Consider the following 17,951-nt stretch of genomic DNA (forward strand, 5'->3'; position numbering starts at 1 on the left):
CTTTAATTTCTTATTTCTTAGACCTTTTGATGAATTAATGATTCTAAACGTTCTTGATCTAAAGTCTCTTCTGGTTTAAAATTAGTTTTTTTATATTTTTTTTGAGATAATGAAAAAAAATCTTTATCAAATTATTTTGACATAAATATTAAGTTTGCATATGATTCTTAATAATTTTCAAAAAATTTTAAAAATTGAGATAAATCAAATTTTTGTATGGGATCGGTAAGGTTGTTATGATTGATTTTTTATAAGTAAGATTATGAATGATATTGAGTTAGATTACAAATGACATTTTTATACGCTAGATTAGGTTAGTTGGACACTGATGACGTTCAATTCTTTATACAATTTGTTTTTTCAAAATCTAAAAGATATGTATCAGTTTTTCATTAATATACCGATAATTTTAATCAGTATATGTTATTTTTTAAAACATGCGTTCTTTGCAGTTATGTTGAATTGTTGAAACTTTGGCAGCTTTATAATCCTTAGAATGACTTTCATAGAAAAAGTGTTCCCCAAATGAGCATCTGATAAAATAAATTCTATGAAAAAATTCAATATCATATTACCAACTAACCTCACTTAACATATGAAATTCAATTTTGTTTATAACGACCTAATGAAAATTTAATAATATTCATAATCTAACTAATAAATAATCAACTTCATTCATAACCACCTAACCTATTCTACACTATAAAAATTGAGTGGCATTCACAATCTAGCTAATAAAAATTAACATCAATTTGATTAGCAACTAGAATTAATCACAAGTCAAGTTGTTTATTGAAACTTTTGGATATGATAATTTTATTAAAGAGAATCAAATTCAATACACCACAATTCTCAATTAATCAAGGTAAGTAATTTTTTATATTGTTAGGTATATATTTATACATATTTTTACACTGCACTTTGATCATAAGTTCAGTAATTACCCGATGATGAACACCTCGCTGTTTGCGTATTTATATTAATCAATACGCAAATTGTCAGTGCCAATATCACATTTTGGTAAAGACTTAGAATTAGTCGAAACGTTAATTTTTGATTACTCTTTTAAAAATCTTAAAAAAAACTAATGTTAAAACTGAAGAGACCTATAATCAAGAATATTTATAAGCATTAACATATCAAAAGGTGTAATAAATAAGAAATTAAAGAACTTTATGAATATATATATATATATATATATATATATATATATATATTACACTTTTTTATTTAATCTACTATCTACATTGATAATAACAATCAATATGAACGTTCATAAAATTTCAATCATCACATGCAAAAAGTTTTAAAATATAAATATTTATACAGATTTGATATTTCAATATGTAAAATATTAAAGCTCACTAGAACGTCTATCAACAACATTCTATAATTAGTTTTCGAATGTGCATAGCTAAAACAATATATCACACGTTTTGATTGAGTTGAAATTTCAAATATTTTATCTTTAAAATTTTGTTATTTCGTTTGCCCAATAAAATGTAATCAGAGAATCGAAGCATATTTCACGAGAACAATTATCCTGTACAATTCTATTTCCCTTATCCTGAATCTAAGTGACTGTTAGATCATGGCTGAATAATTAGAGAAAGGAAATCGAGTTGCTTCTGTAGTTCTCATGTTGAATTTCGACTAGATAAACTTATCCTTCTGGTTTCAAATTCATTACAATTGCTGTTGAGTTGATCTGGATATTATATACTCGTTTTACATCACATATTATCTTTTGAGCCAAGTATTAAATAATCAACGTTTTTGTCAGGTATATCTATGAACAGAAATTTCCACAGGAGGAAAAGATCAGTTTGCCAAACTGAAAAAATATATACAGGAGACAAAATAGCTTTTACATTGACCAATCATGAATGAGCTTATTATGTACTTTCGTGGTATTATGCATAAACTTGTACCGTTATACAATTGTATGGTGTAACTTTAATTCTCTGATTGGATTGTTCTAAGTTCCTATTAACATACAACTTGTGAACATCACAGTAAATGAATATGATACAATGTGTTTTAAATCTTTTTGTTTGTTATAGTGTTTCAACACAATTTACAATTATTTGTTTCGTACTTTTTGTTCTGAGTATTTCCCTAAAATTCCATAACTTTTAGTAAAATCTTAATTCAGCCAGATCTGGCAACGCTGCAAGCGTGGCAAAGCCATATTCGTTTTTCAGTTTGTAGCGTGTGACAATTTATACTTTGTACAATTCTAATATTTGGTAATAATATAGTGAATCAGACATTTCGTTTAGTTTCAATAATTACAGTCCACTTACTAACATAATTTATGGTCATTTGATCGGATTAAATTAGTTTAAATCATTTTTCAAAAGCATATAGTGCATTAGATTCCTTGAAAACAGTGCATCTATTTAAAGTGCTTTAATTCGTCAGACAATAGGTAACGCAAGTTACCTACATACCTCCGTTGTTTTATAAACAGGTACATTCCAGTAGCGTGGAGTTCAGCGTACTAACTTTATTTGAATTTTATTAACGAATCCAGAGCTTTGTTGCTGTAATATCCATAATATCCAACTAAAGCGTGATTGGGAACGTTCTTCATCATTTTTTTAGAAGTAGAAGTACATAAGTATCCTTTGACCACAGAACATTAATATTATATTTATTTTGTGGTATTATTTTATTTTTGTTTGCATGCTATTGAAAATCGGGATAAAAGATTTTTTGTATTTTATGGTATGCGCATAGTATTAAAAATAGTATTCAACATTATTTATTTCATCTGGCTAGACATTTATCTTTACATTTACATTTATTATTAAAAAAATGCCTGTTTCCGATAATGAGACAGCTGATGCAAAAATTGCAAGGTTAGTCAACAGGAGATGTGGCTTATAAGGAAGTTTAATTCGTTTTAAAACCTATTTTGAATCTTTTAAAGACTGATGATGAAACATTGTCTCATTTTGAAATGCGAATTAGCAGTATAGAAGCTTATTTATTAATAAATTTTGCTGATATTCAATTTCAATTGGAAAATTTAGATTGTGTAAATTTCAATGAAACAGATACGAAGCAATTCGAAGATACTTACTATGATGTTTCATCAGATTTCATCAGATAAAAATTACCTTTCAAAACAAAAACTTTGTAATAATTCATCTGCAATAAGTTTAAATAGCCCAGTGCCGTCCGTCATAGACCCTGCTCCTAAGAATCCTGTTGTCAACTTCCTACAATTGAGTTACCAAAATTCTCGGGAATTAGTGAGCAATGGATCGAGTTCAGAGATTTATTTGTATCACTCATTCATATTAATACTGACATTGAACCAATCCAAAAGTTCCATTACTTGAGGGCGTCATTGGTAGGTTCTGCCGTTCAATGTATTAAAGGCATAGACTTTTTACGTTTTAACAACAAACAGCTCTTGGTAGATAGCCATATTAAAGCATTTTTCAAGTTCAAAGAGTTAAAATGAGATCCTCAAAGTTTCAGAGGTACAATTGACTCAATTCTTATTCATTTAAATTCATTGATTAATTTCGGCGTAGAAAATAATAACTTATTAGAGCTCCTTATTATTCATTTAATTTAAAGTAAATTCGATAATTAATCTATTGCGGAGTGGGAAAAAACCGACATTCAGGGTGACTTTCCTTCGTTACGAGAATTTTTGAATTTAATTACTGATAAAGCAGATTATTTAGAGAAAATTAATAAACACAAATTAAAATTAAAAGATAATGTTAACGTTCAAAAACAAAAGACGTTTGTAGTTAAATCAGAGTCAAATGTCAACAAAAAGACCTTTTGCTGTTTCAATTGCAAAAAACCTCATTCGATATTTAAGTGTAAGGCCTCTCTATCTCTCAACATTAACAATCGAAAGAAAAAGATAACAGATATACAATTATGCACTAATTGTCTGCAGCCAAATCATTCCTTAGAAAAGTGCAATTATAGACATTGTCGTATTTATCCAGAGAAACATAATTCTATTTCACACGATAACTCCATGTCTTTAAATTCTATTGCATTTAAAGCCCAGCCTTTTTAATCAACAAGGTCAGGCTCATTCACTCCAATCCTACAGCTGATATGCTGTATGCACAGGGCACGCCTTGTTATCAACAGCTCTAGTTGGTGTTTTCGATGTTTATGGAAATAAGCATACCTGCCGTGCTCTTCTTGACAACGGATCCCTGTCAAACTTTATAACGCATCACGCCTGGGTCTCCAGAACTGAACAGGTTGTTACGGGTGTAGGATAAGGTCAGTCATTTATAATATAAGGCATCGTGTAATATCCATTTTTATTCCTTGATTTCAATTATTCATTGTTTAGTTATCCCCATTTCTCGACGGGTAAATAATAATAGTAGAAGGTCGCCTCTTTGTATTTATTCGATAAAAAGCATCCTGCACTCTTATCACCCAAACACCATCTCACTTACTTCATTATGCATCATGAACATATAAATCTTTTTCATTGTGGTCCCCAAGCATAATTAGCTCATGTTCTAGAACAGTATTGGCCAGTCGCAGGTACGCGAAAAAGATTGAAATTTACCTAATGTTCGGATCAATCCAAGTTTTCCCTTTACTGATACGGGAGTTGACTATGCAGGTTCGTTTATCAAAAAGGATCGCAAGGAATGAGGGTCACTAAATGTTAATTCGACTTATTTATATGTCTTGTAACGAAGGCGGTTCACCTGGAATTTGTATCCTTGTTGAGCACTGAATCTACACTGAAAATCCACAGCGGTTCATTGCTCGCAGAGGAAAGCCGTCCCACATTTATAGCGACAATGGCAACAACTTTGTTGGAGCTAACAACACCATACGCGAGTTGTCATTGTTTCTTAAGGGTAACGAAACTTCATTGATCGAAAAGATCGGTAATGCACATGACATCAAATGACATTTTATTCCGGCGTATTCCCCTCATCAAGGAGGTCTCTGGGGAGCAGGAGTCAAGTCGGCAAAACATCACATCAAGAGAGTTTTAGTTGATACTATTTTGACTTTTGAGAGTTTTTATACTGTGACAGCTCAAATTGAGAGCATATTAAATTCTAATCCTTTAACCCCGGTTTCAACTGATCCTAATGATCTGGAGGTGTTAACACCTGCTCATTTTCTAATTGGCCACTCAATTTTGTCTATCCCTGTTCCACATTATTAGCACACCTCTGCAACTAGACTTTCGCATTTTCAACAGTTAGAGTTACTTAAACAGCATTTTTGGACTAGGTGGTCAAAGGAATATCTATCTCAGATTCAACAACGTTTCAAGTGGAAAAGTCCACAAGGACAAATCAGTGTAGGTACTTTAGTGCTAGTAGTGGTGTCTCGGACGCATCGTAAATGTTCATCCCGGCAAAGATAAAATCATCCGCGTTGTGTCGGTTAAAACCAAACTAGTTGTTATAAAGCGTTCCATAGTGAAAGTGTGTCCACTTCCTTTGTGCAATGAATTATCATTCATTTAATAAAGAAGTTTCCTTTATTTCGTTTCGGTTCTGTTATTTTTAAGCATTTGTTTATAATTCTGGCCGTTGAGCCAATGTATTAGTTATAAGATGAGTATTGCTTCCTTTCAACGTCGGGAGCTGAATAGTTCCCTAAAATTCGATAACTTTTAATAAAATCTTAATTCAGTCAGATCTAGCGACGCTGCGCGCTCTAGCAGAGTTTAAAATTTGCGTTGAAAACGGTTGAGAATCCATATTAGTTTTTCAGTTTGTAGAGTAAACATGAGACAATTTATTCTTTGTACAATTCTAATATTTGGTAATAATATAGTGAATAAGTCATTTCGTTTCGTTTCAATAATAAGTCCACTAACACTTTTATTAATACATAGTTTAAAACTTTAGATTGCTATTTAAAAATACCAGACTATTAAAGACATTAATATGTCAAAAGTAGAAATGGTGAAAATGTGTACCGTACAAATATATTTTTTATTTAAAAAACTCTTGACAAGAAATAGTAATTATGAAAATACAATATTATGTGACCATTGAAAACAAATTGGATCTTCCTAATTGCTTCGGTATGCGAAAAAAATAAACTTGGTTTATGTTGGAACGGTTTGAATGATAAAAAGATTTTTTCGTATTATTTACAAGATCAATTACAACTAGAAACAAAAATGATCAGCATTCTGATTATATAAATTTTAGAAATTGAGAATTAACAAGAATTGATAAGAAACATTATTTTATCATATTTTGGTTAAAATATACTTCATTTAAATATCCTGAATAGGAGTGTAACATGATTCAATTTTTTTTTAAAACACAATTGCATCAAATATTCTATTTTCCAGTCTATGAAAAATACTGGAAATTATTAATCCTAAATATGTAATAAAATATGTATTTTATATTGAAATATTAACAGCTAACAACAGTATTTGAGTTCAAAATACGGACAATATTGTTATATAAGAATCTGATCATCTATACAATATTTATTATTTACCCGCTCTATTTGCTCTGATTTCGGCATTTTTGTTTAACACATCAATTTAGAAAAACAAGTCAGATCCTTACATTTATCTTAATACTATTGTAGCTGAGTAGATTGTGCAAATTGCCAATATTTTACTACTACAATACAAATAAAATCTACTTATTTGACTTTTTGTAAGGTCTATGAATGATAAATCTGCTAAAAAATATGTAAAGCTAAATTCCTAAAAAGCAAAAAAGTTTCATTTTGTTATCTACCCAGCTTTATTTTGAGATAAACAAACACCATAATATAGATATTGAGACACTGAATTTAATACATCTCAATATTTGGAATTATAGTTATTCCATAACCGTTTTTATTAAAATTTTTGAAGAGTTTCAAAGGTCATGGAATGCATCTGCATTTTATCCAAAACTGAAAAGCAGACAGTTAGTTACACATTATTTCACTTCTTACTAAATCCCTGGTATCAACACGTGGGACACTTTTTTTATCAACGGCACGTGCAAACAACATAAAAAAAAGAAGGACACTTGTTATTATCGGCAAGTATTAGTTAGATGTAGTGGAAACCGAGTAGAGCTATGGGTCATACCGACACAGAACACAATTTTACGTTTAAATAAAATCCTAACAATTTTAAGCACTTTTAATTTCAATGGTGCACTCGTTCACTTGGATTCTTCTGACTTTAATGGTGAGGTAATTTTCGTTGCGTTTTGGGAAATTTTTTCTTAGTTATAGTAGTAGGTGTTTAATATATGTAGTAATTGTTACTATTGTCATATTAATTTAGTGGAATTTTGTAGACAATGATTTGTGAAAATATTTGTTGTAGATAGTGAGGGCCTATTATGAACAACGTGGCTGATTTAATAATAAACTTAGTAGAGGTGAATTTTCAGATAATGTGATAATAAGCCGACGACGATGAAGACTTAAATTAGGAGCTCAGCATGTATCCTGTTTTCTTTTTACTTTAATTTTAATTTCAATCGTGTTACTTTCCAGTATAAAATAACAATTGTTTGATTCATTTAATTATTATTAATATTTTTTCATACCCATAACAATAAATTGTAATGATTGCATGATGTATATTACCAAGAAGTCTAGATCATTTATCTTCTATAAGAAAAATTTGAGATTTACTTATTGATTTAGCACTAATACATAAAATCGATTAACTTCAGATTAAATTTTATTTTTTTACCAATATGTATTTGTTTTAGATATAGTGTAATATTAGCTTAATTCGCCCGAAATAAACTTTTAATGCTTTTTGGGTAATTAATAAATCAATCAATTTTTAAATAAAATTATAACGTAATTTTAAACCTATTTCTCCTCGGTTATAAGATGGAAATTTATGATAGCATCGAACGGATTTTTTCAGGTCTCATTTTAATAATTCTGTGTATCAATGTTATTTAGGTATGCGCAAATATTTTTTAGATTATAGCTCGAGACGTTTTCCACTACCTCAACTTAAAATAGTTTCTAGAGAAGCTTGAAACATGGAAGAGATTGTATACACTGGTGTAACTGGTATGAATGCCCGAAAATACTACTCATTCTGAGCTTGGTAAAGTAGTGTAATACTGCTAACCCAGACGACCCGTGTTCTAGTAACATCGAAAAATATATAAATAGCCGCGTTACTTGTCGGAAGCTAATGAAAAAATTGTATTATTGCTTCTTAATGATCATTCGCTTTTCCTTAATACGATCGTTTTTGAAATTTAGTACTAAAGAGCTTTGTTTAGTGTGAAAAATAAGGCACATTCATTGTTTTGTTGTTGCAGTTAATGTGTCAAGAATGAAAATATTACTAGAATTTTCAATGACAGGATCATATGAGAGCCCATCTCCACGAAGAAAGATTAAAAGCTAATGAAAAATCATCCTAAATTGCTATTTGGTGGAGAAGAATGTGCAAAATTTGTTTTGCTAGCAAGACTCTTAGTAATAGTGTTGGAAATTACTTTTTGAAAAAGTATATGAAGTTATTACGATTATCTTCAATAGTTTTTGATTTACTTTGTATATGAAGTGTATATAAGTTTTGTAACGTATTAGACAAAAAACTCTAATGCGTTTACAGTTTCATACGAGTATATTTGACCAAATCACAAGTAGAAATTGATTGAATGACTTGTGCATCTCTGAAAACAAGAAAGGCTCATATTGAGATTTATCAGTATTACTATTAATAGACTCTAAGTTATCTTATAGATAGTGCTTATTCTCAATACCTCTAAAACTATCAACATTTTTACCAAGAAAGTTTTTCAGTCTAGTAACTCTTAGAAAATCGATGTCTACATTTATTTTAAACCTTTGTATGGTCTCAAAAAATTACAAATGTTTTTTATGTAATGGGACATAACTATGTGTCTTCTATCTCAGTAAACAGTTTACTAATGGTACTAAAGTTATAAATTGATTTCAATAATGCTACAATCATGTTTAAAGCTTCACTAACCAAATGTTGTACTCTGTTCAAAGTAAATTATCCTTTCTCTTAGCTAGTAAAATATAGAGAAATAAAACTGGAAAGTGACTAAGATAACGAAATGTATATATGCCGTTAAAAGGTTTTACAAGAAAATTGGATCCACGCAGTTTGATCTCAATAATTTGTTTTATTCACCTACAGAGAATTATGTTTAGGTGGATGAATGCAGATTTAAAGACTAGGAAGCCCCGTATTCTTCATCTCAGGCTCTCCTAATCGATAGATCAGTGAGTCACAAATGCGAATAACTTGGCGAACGTAGTGATTCGTCGATGCAAACTGTAATAGAATCTATGATGTTGGAGGCCAAGATATTCCTTAGAAGTTGAAGTAAATGTCAGCCTATAGTGTTGAAGAAGTATGCCAATAGAGAGTAAGCTTCTGTACTCTCCACCAGATAATTCAGATATATCGAAAGGTCTAAGAAGTAAAAAGGTAAAGAAAATTATAAATAGAATTAATTAAGGCAATATTTGCTAGAAAAATAGATCGATTCATTGTAGTTTAGTAGTTAGTTTGATTGACTTCTGTTCCTTCTCTATTAAGTCTAGTAAATATTAACAAATATTGAACTGGGCGGTTTTCAGTGTCTTCTGTATTTTTATTACAACCTCGCTTCCATTTGGTGCTCATTCATCTGATTTGAGACTTACCTAGTTTATTGTATTTATTTATTAATAATAAGATCTTTTTAAGCTCCGATAATCTTCTTCACAGTATAACCGGGTATTGAATAGAAAAATAATAATAAGATAGCCGTTAGAGCTGCGATTATAAACAATTTGAGAATTGTATACTTATAATTGTGCCACAGTATGTACCGAAGTGACTTCAAAGGATTCATAAACCAAATAAAAGACGAATCAGGTCGGCTAGAAAAGAGAGTCAAAATTAAAAAATAAGTAAGTAATACAACTTTTAAACTTACTTTGGCTTGTCCAGGGCATCCGGCTCATTCCTTGCTAAACCAGCTGGTGCTTTTTCTGCTTCTTCGCTAGTTAGTAAATGAATCTCAGCTTCTACTTTGCCTGTTAATTCCATTTCTTCATTGTCCTTTTTAACGAAAAATGGCCACCAGCCTTTGACCCTTTTTTGTTTAAAAATGTTTATCATAGGAACAGATCCATCAGTTTTTAACATATCCAAACTGCAAAGTTTCGAAGATTTTGCACCACGGGGAAATTTGTTAAGATCAAGAGTGATTGCCCCTAAAAAATAAATAGTCCTTTTCAAGGAGAGAATAAACATGGGTACTTGAAATGTATTCATTTTGCTACTGCTGTTTTATCCATTTGGTTTATTGAGTACAATATAAAAAATGTTAACAGCATAGTTCAGAGCAAAAATTGATAGCAAGCAAAAAAGTTAAAAGTTGACGAACTTGTGTCAGATGAGATAGAGATAGAATATAGTGCATATGGTTGTTGAAATTTAACAGTTTCTTCTAAGTACGAGTATTTTGAATGAGTGCCATAGTTGACTAGGTTTTACCTGTTGTTTGTTTGGAAGATTCTAGGTCTCTTTTCATCAATAAAACTTTTTTAAATCGATTTATCAGCAAAAGTATATAAATAAGGTCTATTCTGGTATTATGTTTATTTTCATTATTAAACATCGATGCATTTCAACTGAGAATCTTTAAATAAAACTTTCAACTAGTACTGACAATTTATTCAGCAGCTGTTTCACTAAAACTGAACTTTTATAAAATTTTGCGAAAAAATTGTCAAAATTATTCAACAATAGTTTTTGAGCTCCTCTAATTTCAATGCGGCAACACCTATGATTAAAAGCCAAAATTGTTCCATTGATTTTGCTGTTCTTGGACACCTTTCTCCTACGGTATTTAATGTGAAGTAAAATGTAGTTTAAAAGTTGGGTTGAGGAGAAACCAATAAAATATTGATACCTTATTTCTCAACTCATATAATTTCAGATAGCTAGCGTACTTTAGCGCACAATAATAAATTTACATAATCCGATCCTAAACTTGTAAGTGTGTCGCTTCTTATGGAATTGCCGATTTTTATCCATTTCAGAAATGTTTAGAAGTCAGAGGTATTTTTGTTGCAAAAATGTTCACGATGAATAATGCATTGTGTCAATCATAATTGTTTTCATGTCATTTTTTCTTTTAGAAACATTATTATCGGCCTTGAATATTTTAATACTGGTTGTATGAGATCGTCTAAGATATAATAAATTGAATTATTCAACGTACTGACCATAATATATCACTTCAAAATCACCTTAATGAAATAAAGTTTTCCAACAATTGAGTATAGTATTTTAGATTTACTAAAATTCCGGAATCTCCAGACTTCGTCACTATATTATGAAATTTTGTCGTGTTTTATGGAGTGAATTTCAGTGTTACTGAGGTTGCAAACTTAAGGAGAAAAGGCATTGATAAATTGTTCAGTACATTAAAATATATCGATAGACTTATTTAATAAAAAAGGTTTTCTTCTATGAACATACAATTTGTTGAGACCAAGTGTAAAATTATGGAATTGAAATTTAGATGTGATATAAATACAAATATTATCTCACCAAGAAAATCGTCGGCTGAAAAATGATCTGCATCAAATACTTGCAACTCTAAGCGAGCAGGAATTTTTGATTCAGTTTCATCCCACGAGAAAAGTGATTCTTTTTTAGTAATTACGATTTTTTGCTCGGCTACTAAGTAGTCGAAAGGATAGATGAATCTCCAGTTGAAGTTACCCTCTCCTGTTAAAGATCGGTAATGAATATCTGTACATTGGCAGTCATCTTGTCCCTTTAACCACCTTAAAAAAACTTTTTTTATAATAAATTAGACACAACTAAAGTGATGATATAACATTCGTACCCTTTTACGTAGATATCAGACATTTTCTCTCCTGTAAAAAAAGCGTCGTCTTCCAGAACGACATCATCGGTATTCCAAATGATAACTCTTAATTCGTAGCTTTTAGGTTTTCTTGGTGAAATATCCAGCTTAGATGCCGGCAAAGGCATATCCATTGGAAACATATCTACCCACATTTCTATTTTACCTTGTTCGATACCAGGTTTTTGCGGATTGTATATGGGTCGCGTTTCAACGTGTTCAGGTACAAGATGACAACCTATTTTAGGAAATTCGTGCCACCTGTAAAGAGAGCTATATTACATTTGAGCAAGGGACATATCCCTATTATGCCAAAAAAACAAAAATCTATCAATAAGTTAATCCTACTTACAATTAAAAGGTGCCAACGAAAAATATGGGTTTTTTTCGAGTTTATCCTTTATAGGAAAAAAAGGAAAACTTTTACATGAAAAGGCATTTTTGTTAATATTTTTATTCTATAAAACCGAACAAACCAAACAAAAAATTTTGATAATAAATGAGATGAGGTTTATCCCTTATGATGTAACAGGAATAATTCGATTGAGACTCTTTTTGAAATTATTTATCAAAGATTAAGAAACCATAAAGTTAAAATCATTCGAAAAATGGAGTTTAGCAAAATAGTGTCATTACGAGGGTTACTACTTACTTCTTGAGATAAAAGCAAAATAAATATTTATAATTGGATATGGCTTTACTGTTTTTCAAAATATTCTCATTAAGATGTATACACTTTTTTTTGAACCAATTGTCGAGGTATTTTTTAATTCCGATTTAGGTACCACCAAAACATGTGATTTGAACGCATCAACCGCTTTTCAGTTATAGAAAAACGTTGACCCTGAACTTTATTTTTGATTTGCGAGAATAAGAAGAAATAATTGGGTGCCAAGCAAGGATTTTACGGCGGATGACCCATCAATTCGACATTTTGACTGTTCAAAAACATTTTTGTTTGAACTAATGTGTGAAAGCTCGCATTATCGTGGTGGAGAATGATTCGTCTTTACGTTTTGAACGACCCATACAGTCGATTGTTGTTTAATTTCAGGTTAATCTGCATAGATCCATGATTCGTCCCTGTCATGATTTTGAATCCACACGAGTGGAACTAATCTCCAAGTATGCCTCAATCTCACGGTTTGTGACATGATGATCTTACATTATCAGTTTATGCACAGCATGTTTTCTGACACAACAGTCGATTTTGCACACTGGGATTGTACCTTTTAATCCAGAAGCTGTTCAAGATAACACGTATATTGTTATCCAAGTGGAACAAAATGCGTAAGCTACATTTCATGGCTCAAGTCTTCAACACCTACGAAACCACGGATGACTGGATCAAGTGTGTGTCATTGGTTTCGAAATTTGCGAATTTCTGCGGAAAAATAATTACGAAAGGTCATAACAAATGATTTTGTCTATAAATTTCTATTATACTATTATTATCATGCTGTTCCTTTATATCGTTTTGTTATTTTTTGAAGACAGTGATGGTCGGTCTAACCCAAATATACCGGTGATATCGCCCAGTTGCAATGTTTGTAGTTTTCATTCAAAATAAAAATTTAATTTCCACTGATATCACAAACTGTAATTTATATAATCTTAAATCAGTGAGGATTCTCATTAGGCCACTACCGGGAATTTTGACCATTAACTTGATCGATAGGTTTAAATGTGCTCTCATCAGGAAACAAAACATATAATTCAATAAATTTGTTACCTAACATCACCATCTTTGTTCACAAAAATACGGTCTCCTGAGATGGTGTTATTTTATAGGGATGCATTTTAACATTCGAAGAATTGATATATGGGTAACGTTGAACAGAATTATGTGGGTTTTCTTGAAACTCAAGCGTAATATCCAATTTTGTTTCATCACTTACTGCAATGGCAGGTATCCTTTTTACTTGTCTTACATCATCAAGCTCGAAAAACTGCTTTTCTATTTTGTTAATTGTTTTTTTGTGATATAGGCTACAAATATGGAAATTTTTCGTGAGTTAAGCGACCAACTTCTATTTGCGTCTCCATAACCAATCATTTGCAGAATGGTTATTTTTAGCGTTTCTTGTTGACCTTTTTTCTGAAATTATTAAGTTCGTTAAGACTATAAGGTTTAAACGAAAATGAACAAATTTATATCAGTAGAAAGTAACGCTTGAATGGTTTTCGCTTCTTTTCTCAATATCAAGATCTGAATCGGAAATAAGTATTGAGTGTGATGTAACGAATTTGTGTAATAAGATAATTTGCTTTTTTTAAAACGTTAATTTTGGCCTGAAAATCTGGAAACACTTAATATTTCCGAAATGTTGAAGATATGTATTGGGCATTGTACATGAATTATGTCTAAAATATTCAGAAAAATCTAAAAATAAGTTTTATAATTATTTTTTTTCCAATGCTCATTTCGACATGTTGAAGCGTTTTCTCCAACACAACCTCATCTATTTATTAACAAATTTGTTCCATTTGGCTGTTCCGAATATAGACATCAATAGCAATAGAAAATTTTAAGTAAATAGATTGATTAAAAGTTAGTAAAAAGTTGATTAAAAAATTCCATTTTAACAGTGTAACTAACAGAGTATGGTAAATAATATGCGAATCAGTCTAATCCAATATTTATTCTGGCAAATTTAAGTTTTTTTTTTGTATTTATATAATATCTTTTTTGAGTTCTGGAATAAAGACTCGTATGGCAAAAGTTTATATAAATTGAAATTTCCATTTTCGGTATTAACATTTTTCGAAACAATGAATGAAAGAAAACTGGAATAAAAGACAAAATTAACAACCATTACGTCTTATTTATGAATATTTCCTTTTAAGTGATATTTACCTGTGTAATACTTCCAGTGCCATATGTTCCTCCGTCTCTTTAGTTCTTACAATTTCATTGGTACTAGTATTAACGAAAAATATTTGTTTTCCAATTTTAACCATTCCATCAGCGTATACAGGAGATTCCACTTTGGCATCTTTGCAAAGTTTTGCAAGGATTTGCGTCGGTTTCAAAGCGTCTCTCCAAGCGTTGTAACCATCTCTAAAAAATGAATATGATCTCTCAATTTTTAATTTTTATTCATTAGTTTGTCAATTTTGTTACTCTTCATCACAATTTTATTCTGCATATATTACTGATTTATATTATTAATTCCATAATATTTAAGTTTCACTGTTTACGGAATTTAATCGTAACAAAGCTACAGCATTAGCCCCCTATTTATTTGGATGATGCTACAGACTATGAAATAAGTTTACCAATTTCAGTAAATACATTTCATTTTATATTAAATATCGATGAAATGAACAATTTATTTATGTGGGGAGAGGTGGAGAAAAACAATTTTTTCTTTATAATTTACCACTTGGCCCATATGAATTGAAAGATATAGGTACAGTCTTGAACAATCTCAAGAAAATTATAAAGAAAGTTGCAAAGTTGAAATAACACCAGATATGAGTACTTTAAAAGTGTCTGTGCAAAGCCATAAGTTCACTTCATTTCAATCAGACACCATAGGCTCCTAGTTTGGTTTTCCCAAAGGTACTCCACCAAACGTGAGACATATTTCAGATTAACCGGTGAATACGATAGGTATTGATTGCAGCATAGAAGGCGGATCCTATTTAAACAGAAAACCTGTGCATATTATCCACTAATTTTTTCCAACAGTGCCTAGCGGTTATAAAATAGTAGTCATCGCAAAATGTCAAAGTAAAAATAATTGATCAATTAGGAAATCTGTTTAATTTTCAAGGTGAAGATATTGCTGTTACTTTACATATAAGAAAAGTATGGACTTAATATTTTATTATCCACATTTCACTAAAAACTATAAAACTATTTCTGGTGAAGGCATTAGTTTGATGAGAGCAAAGAGACTACTCACAACCAAAAATAAACAATTTTTTAAATCTTTGGATTCAAAATACTAATATGATTGATAATAGGATCAAAATCTATCGTATTGTTTTTATTTGTTGTGTATCCCACAAACTATAGGCTGGGTAAATATAAATTTCTTTAATACCTTATTTCTAAGATCTTTTGATATTTAGCAGTGAGAGTTAGTTTATAATAAGAAGTCATAGTGAAGGGAATGAAATAGTGAACAGTAACCGGTGAATTTAAATAAGTTGATTATTATAGTGTGTAGTGTAAGTGTATATATATATATATATATATATATATATATATATATATATATATATATATATATTAGAATTAGAATCACCGGGTTCTTTGATGTAAAATTGGTGAGTACATTATTAACGTGGCAATGTTCAAATTGAGACAAAATACTGATGATAGTATGAATAAAAAAAGCGAATTATTCTGAAATAACTTACTCTTCATAAACTTCAGCCAGGCCACAGCTTGCTCTATGACGACTGTAAAAACGATTTTCTAAGTCAATTTTCGTTTCACCTATCATATCGTCAGAACTGACCAAATCCCAGTCGTAAATTTGAACCGTCAGTACAGAATCTTGAGGAAAAGTAGCTTCGATTTCAAAACATCTAGAGCATTAAAGTTAATTAATAGTCGCATATTATTTACTTGTGACAAATATTTAATGCTATTTATAGGTTTTTGTAATAAACAACCTCGGGAATAAAGACTTAAATAAATTGAAAACTAAGTTACTCATATAAGATATATTCCTGAAAGTGACATAAAATAATAATATACGAGTAAGGTATTAGAGTTAAGGTAACTTTAAATAAATGTAGTCTCTTAAGTAAGTAGGTGGTATTCTTTGACGTTAGGACCACAAAAGCACTATACATAAGCCCAATACTGTTATCTTCATGATCTGCATGGGACTGATGGTCGACTGGAGACTTATACACTGATTGATCATTACTGTTGGAACTGGAACCACCTCTTGATATGGATCTGATGAAAACACTAAGTATTATTCCTCTTCCAGGCCTTGTTGAATTTTATTCGGTTGTCACATATCTAGCTGCGATTTTTTCATATTTCATTTTTATGCTTGATACAGATTCTTCAAAGTCTCAATGGCATTTTCATAGCTTGAATATGCATTTATGTGTCTAAATACATAAATGTCTTTGCTTTATGTCCATTTTAGTATATGGTATGGAATAGAGCAGTTTCTTGTCAAAATATCTTATTTCATAGTGACATTTCTTTGCGGTGAATATAATTGAATTCTATATACTATGAAAATAGGCAGTTGTATTTTCATTAATATGCTTTCATACTCACTTTCCGAATACGGGATTCAGCTGCTTTGAAACATAGTTGTCTTTATCACTTATTTTTTTACTTCCTAGTTGTAATACAATGTACGGATCCGCCTTTCCGTTCAAATCCATAGGATGCAAATCTATGGCCTTTACTATGTAAATGCGAACCAAAACTTTTATTGGTTCGTTGGATGGTAGTCCTTGAAATAGTCCTAGATGTGGATCAAATCCCATTATTGTTTTGTCGTCTATATCTTTCGGTAGAGGCCATTTGTATACTTGTATTGCTCCCTGGAATATATTAAGAAATACAGTTGTATAATTTTGGAGGATATATAATTAGAACTTACTTTAAAATACCCTACAATTCTACTATCATCTTCAGCGTCATCAACAGTCTTTTTACCTCTATACAATGGAAATGTGTGCAACCATTCTTTAAATTCGTCAAATTCTGGTCTACTTTCCAATTCGGTGTCGTAAACCTTGAATAAGAGAATACTTTTTTTTGATTTAAAGAGAAAAGTTTGAACTTAGTTTGAACTATGGGCATTGTCAGTAAAAAATTTAACAGCGGACAAATAATTGTCGGATTGTACTAGGTGATGTGATAATTTTAAATATTTTTTGGTAGAATATCAATTATAGTATTATATGTAATGTTTAATCATTTATAAAAAAAAAAAAATTAAGAACACTCGTATGTTCTTCGATATAGCCAGAATATATACAAAAATATTCTAGCTTCATTTCAAAGGTTAATAATCTGACAATTAAGTGTCTTCCATAATGAATATTCAGGATCCAAATTTTATAAAGAGTTGTTAATTAATAATA

General features: G+C 30.4%; 1 protein-coding gene across 3 annotated transcripts in view; it reads right to left on the reverse strand.

Annotated features, from left to right (window-relative positions):
• Window positions 1-1,260: 1,260 nt before the first annotated feature.
• The window catches only part of LOC130894017 (otoferlin-like), an 88,825-nt gene continuing 72,134 nt past the window's right edge, over window positions 1,261-17,951 (reverse strand). For 2 of the 3 annotated variants that reach the window (XM_057800527.1, XM_057800530.1), the window contains 8 exons: window positions 17,465-17,599; window positions 17,134-17,405; window positions 16,248-16,418; window positions 14,734-14,937; window positions 11,856-12,137; window positions 11,555-11,793; window positions 9,930-10,209; window positions 1,261-9,873 (listed from right to left, as the gene is read on the reverse strand). In XM_057800527.1, the coding sequence (XP_057656510.1) occupies window positions 9,693-9,873; window positions 9,930-10,209; window positions 11,555-11,793; window positions 11,856-12,137; window positions 14,734-14,937; window positions 16,248-16,418; window positions 17,134-17,405; window positions 17,465-17,599 (1,764 nt within the window). In that variant the 3' untranslated portion in view covers window positions 1,261-9,692. The remainder of the gene's footprint in view (window positions 9,874-9,929; window positions 10,210-11,554; window positions 11,794-11,855; window positions 12,138-14,733; window positions 14,938-16,247; window positions 16,419-17,133; window positions 17,406-17,464; window positions 17,600-17,951) is intronic. The other variant, XM_057800528.1, reaches the window with a different exon arrangement.

The sequence above is a fragment of the Diorhabda carinulata genome, chromosome 5, assembly GCF_026250575.1.
Source record: "Diorhabda carinulata isolate Delta chromosome 5, icDioCari1.1, whole genome shotgun sequence".
NCBI classification, from domain to species: domain Eukaryota; kingdom Metazoa; phylum Arthropoda; class Insecta; order Coleoptera; family Chrysomelidae; genus Diorhabda; species Diorhabda carinulata.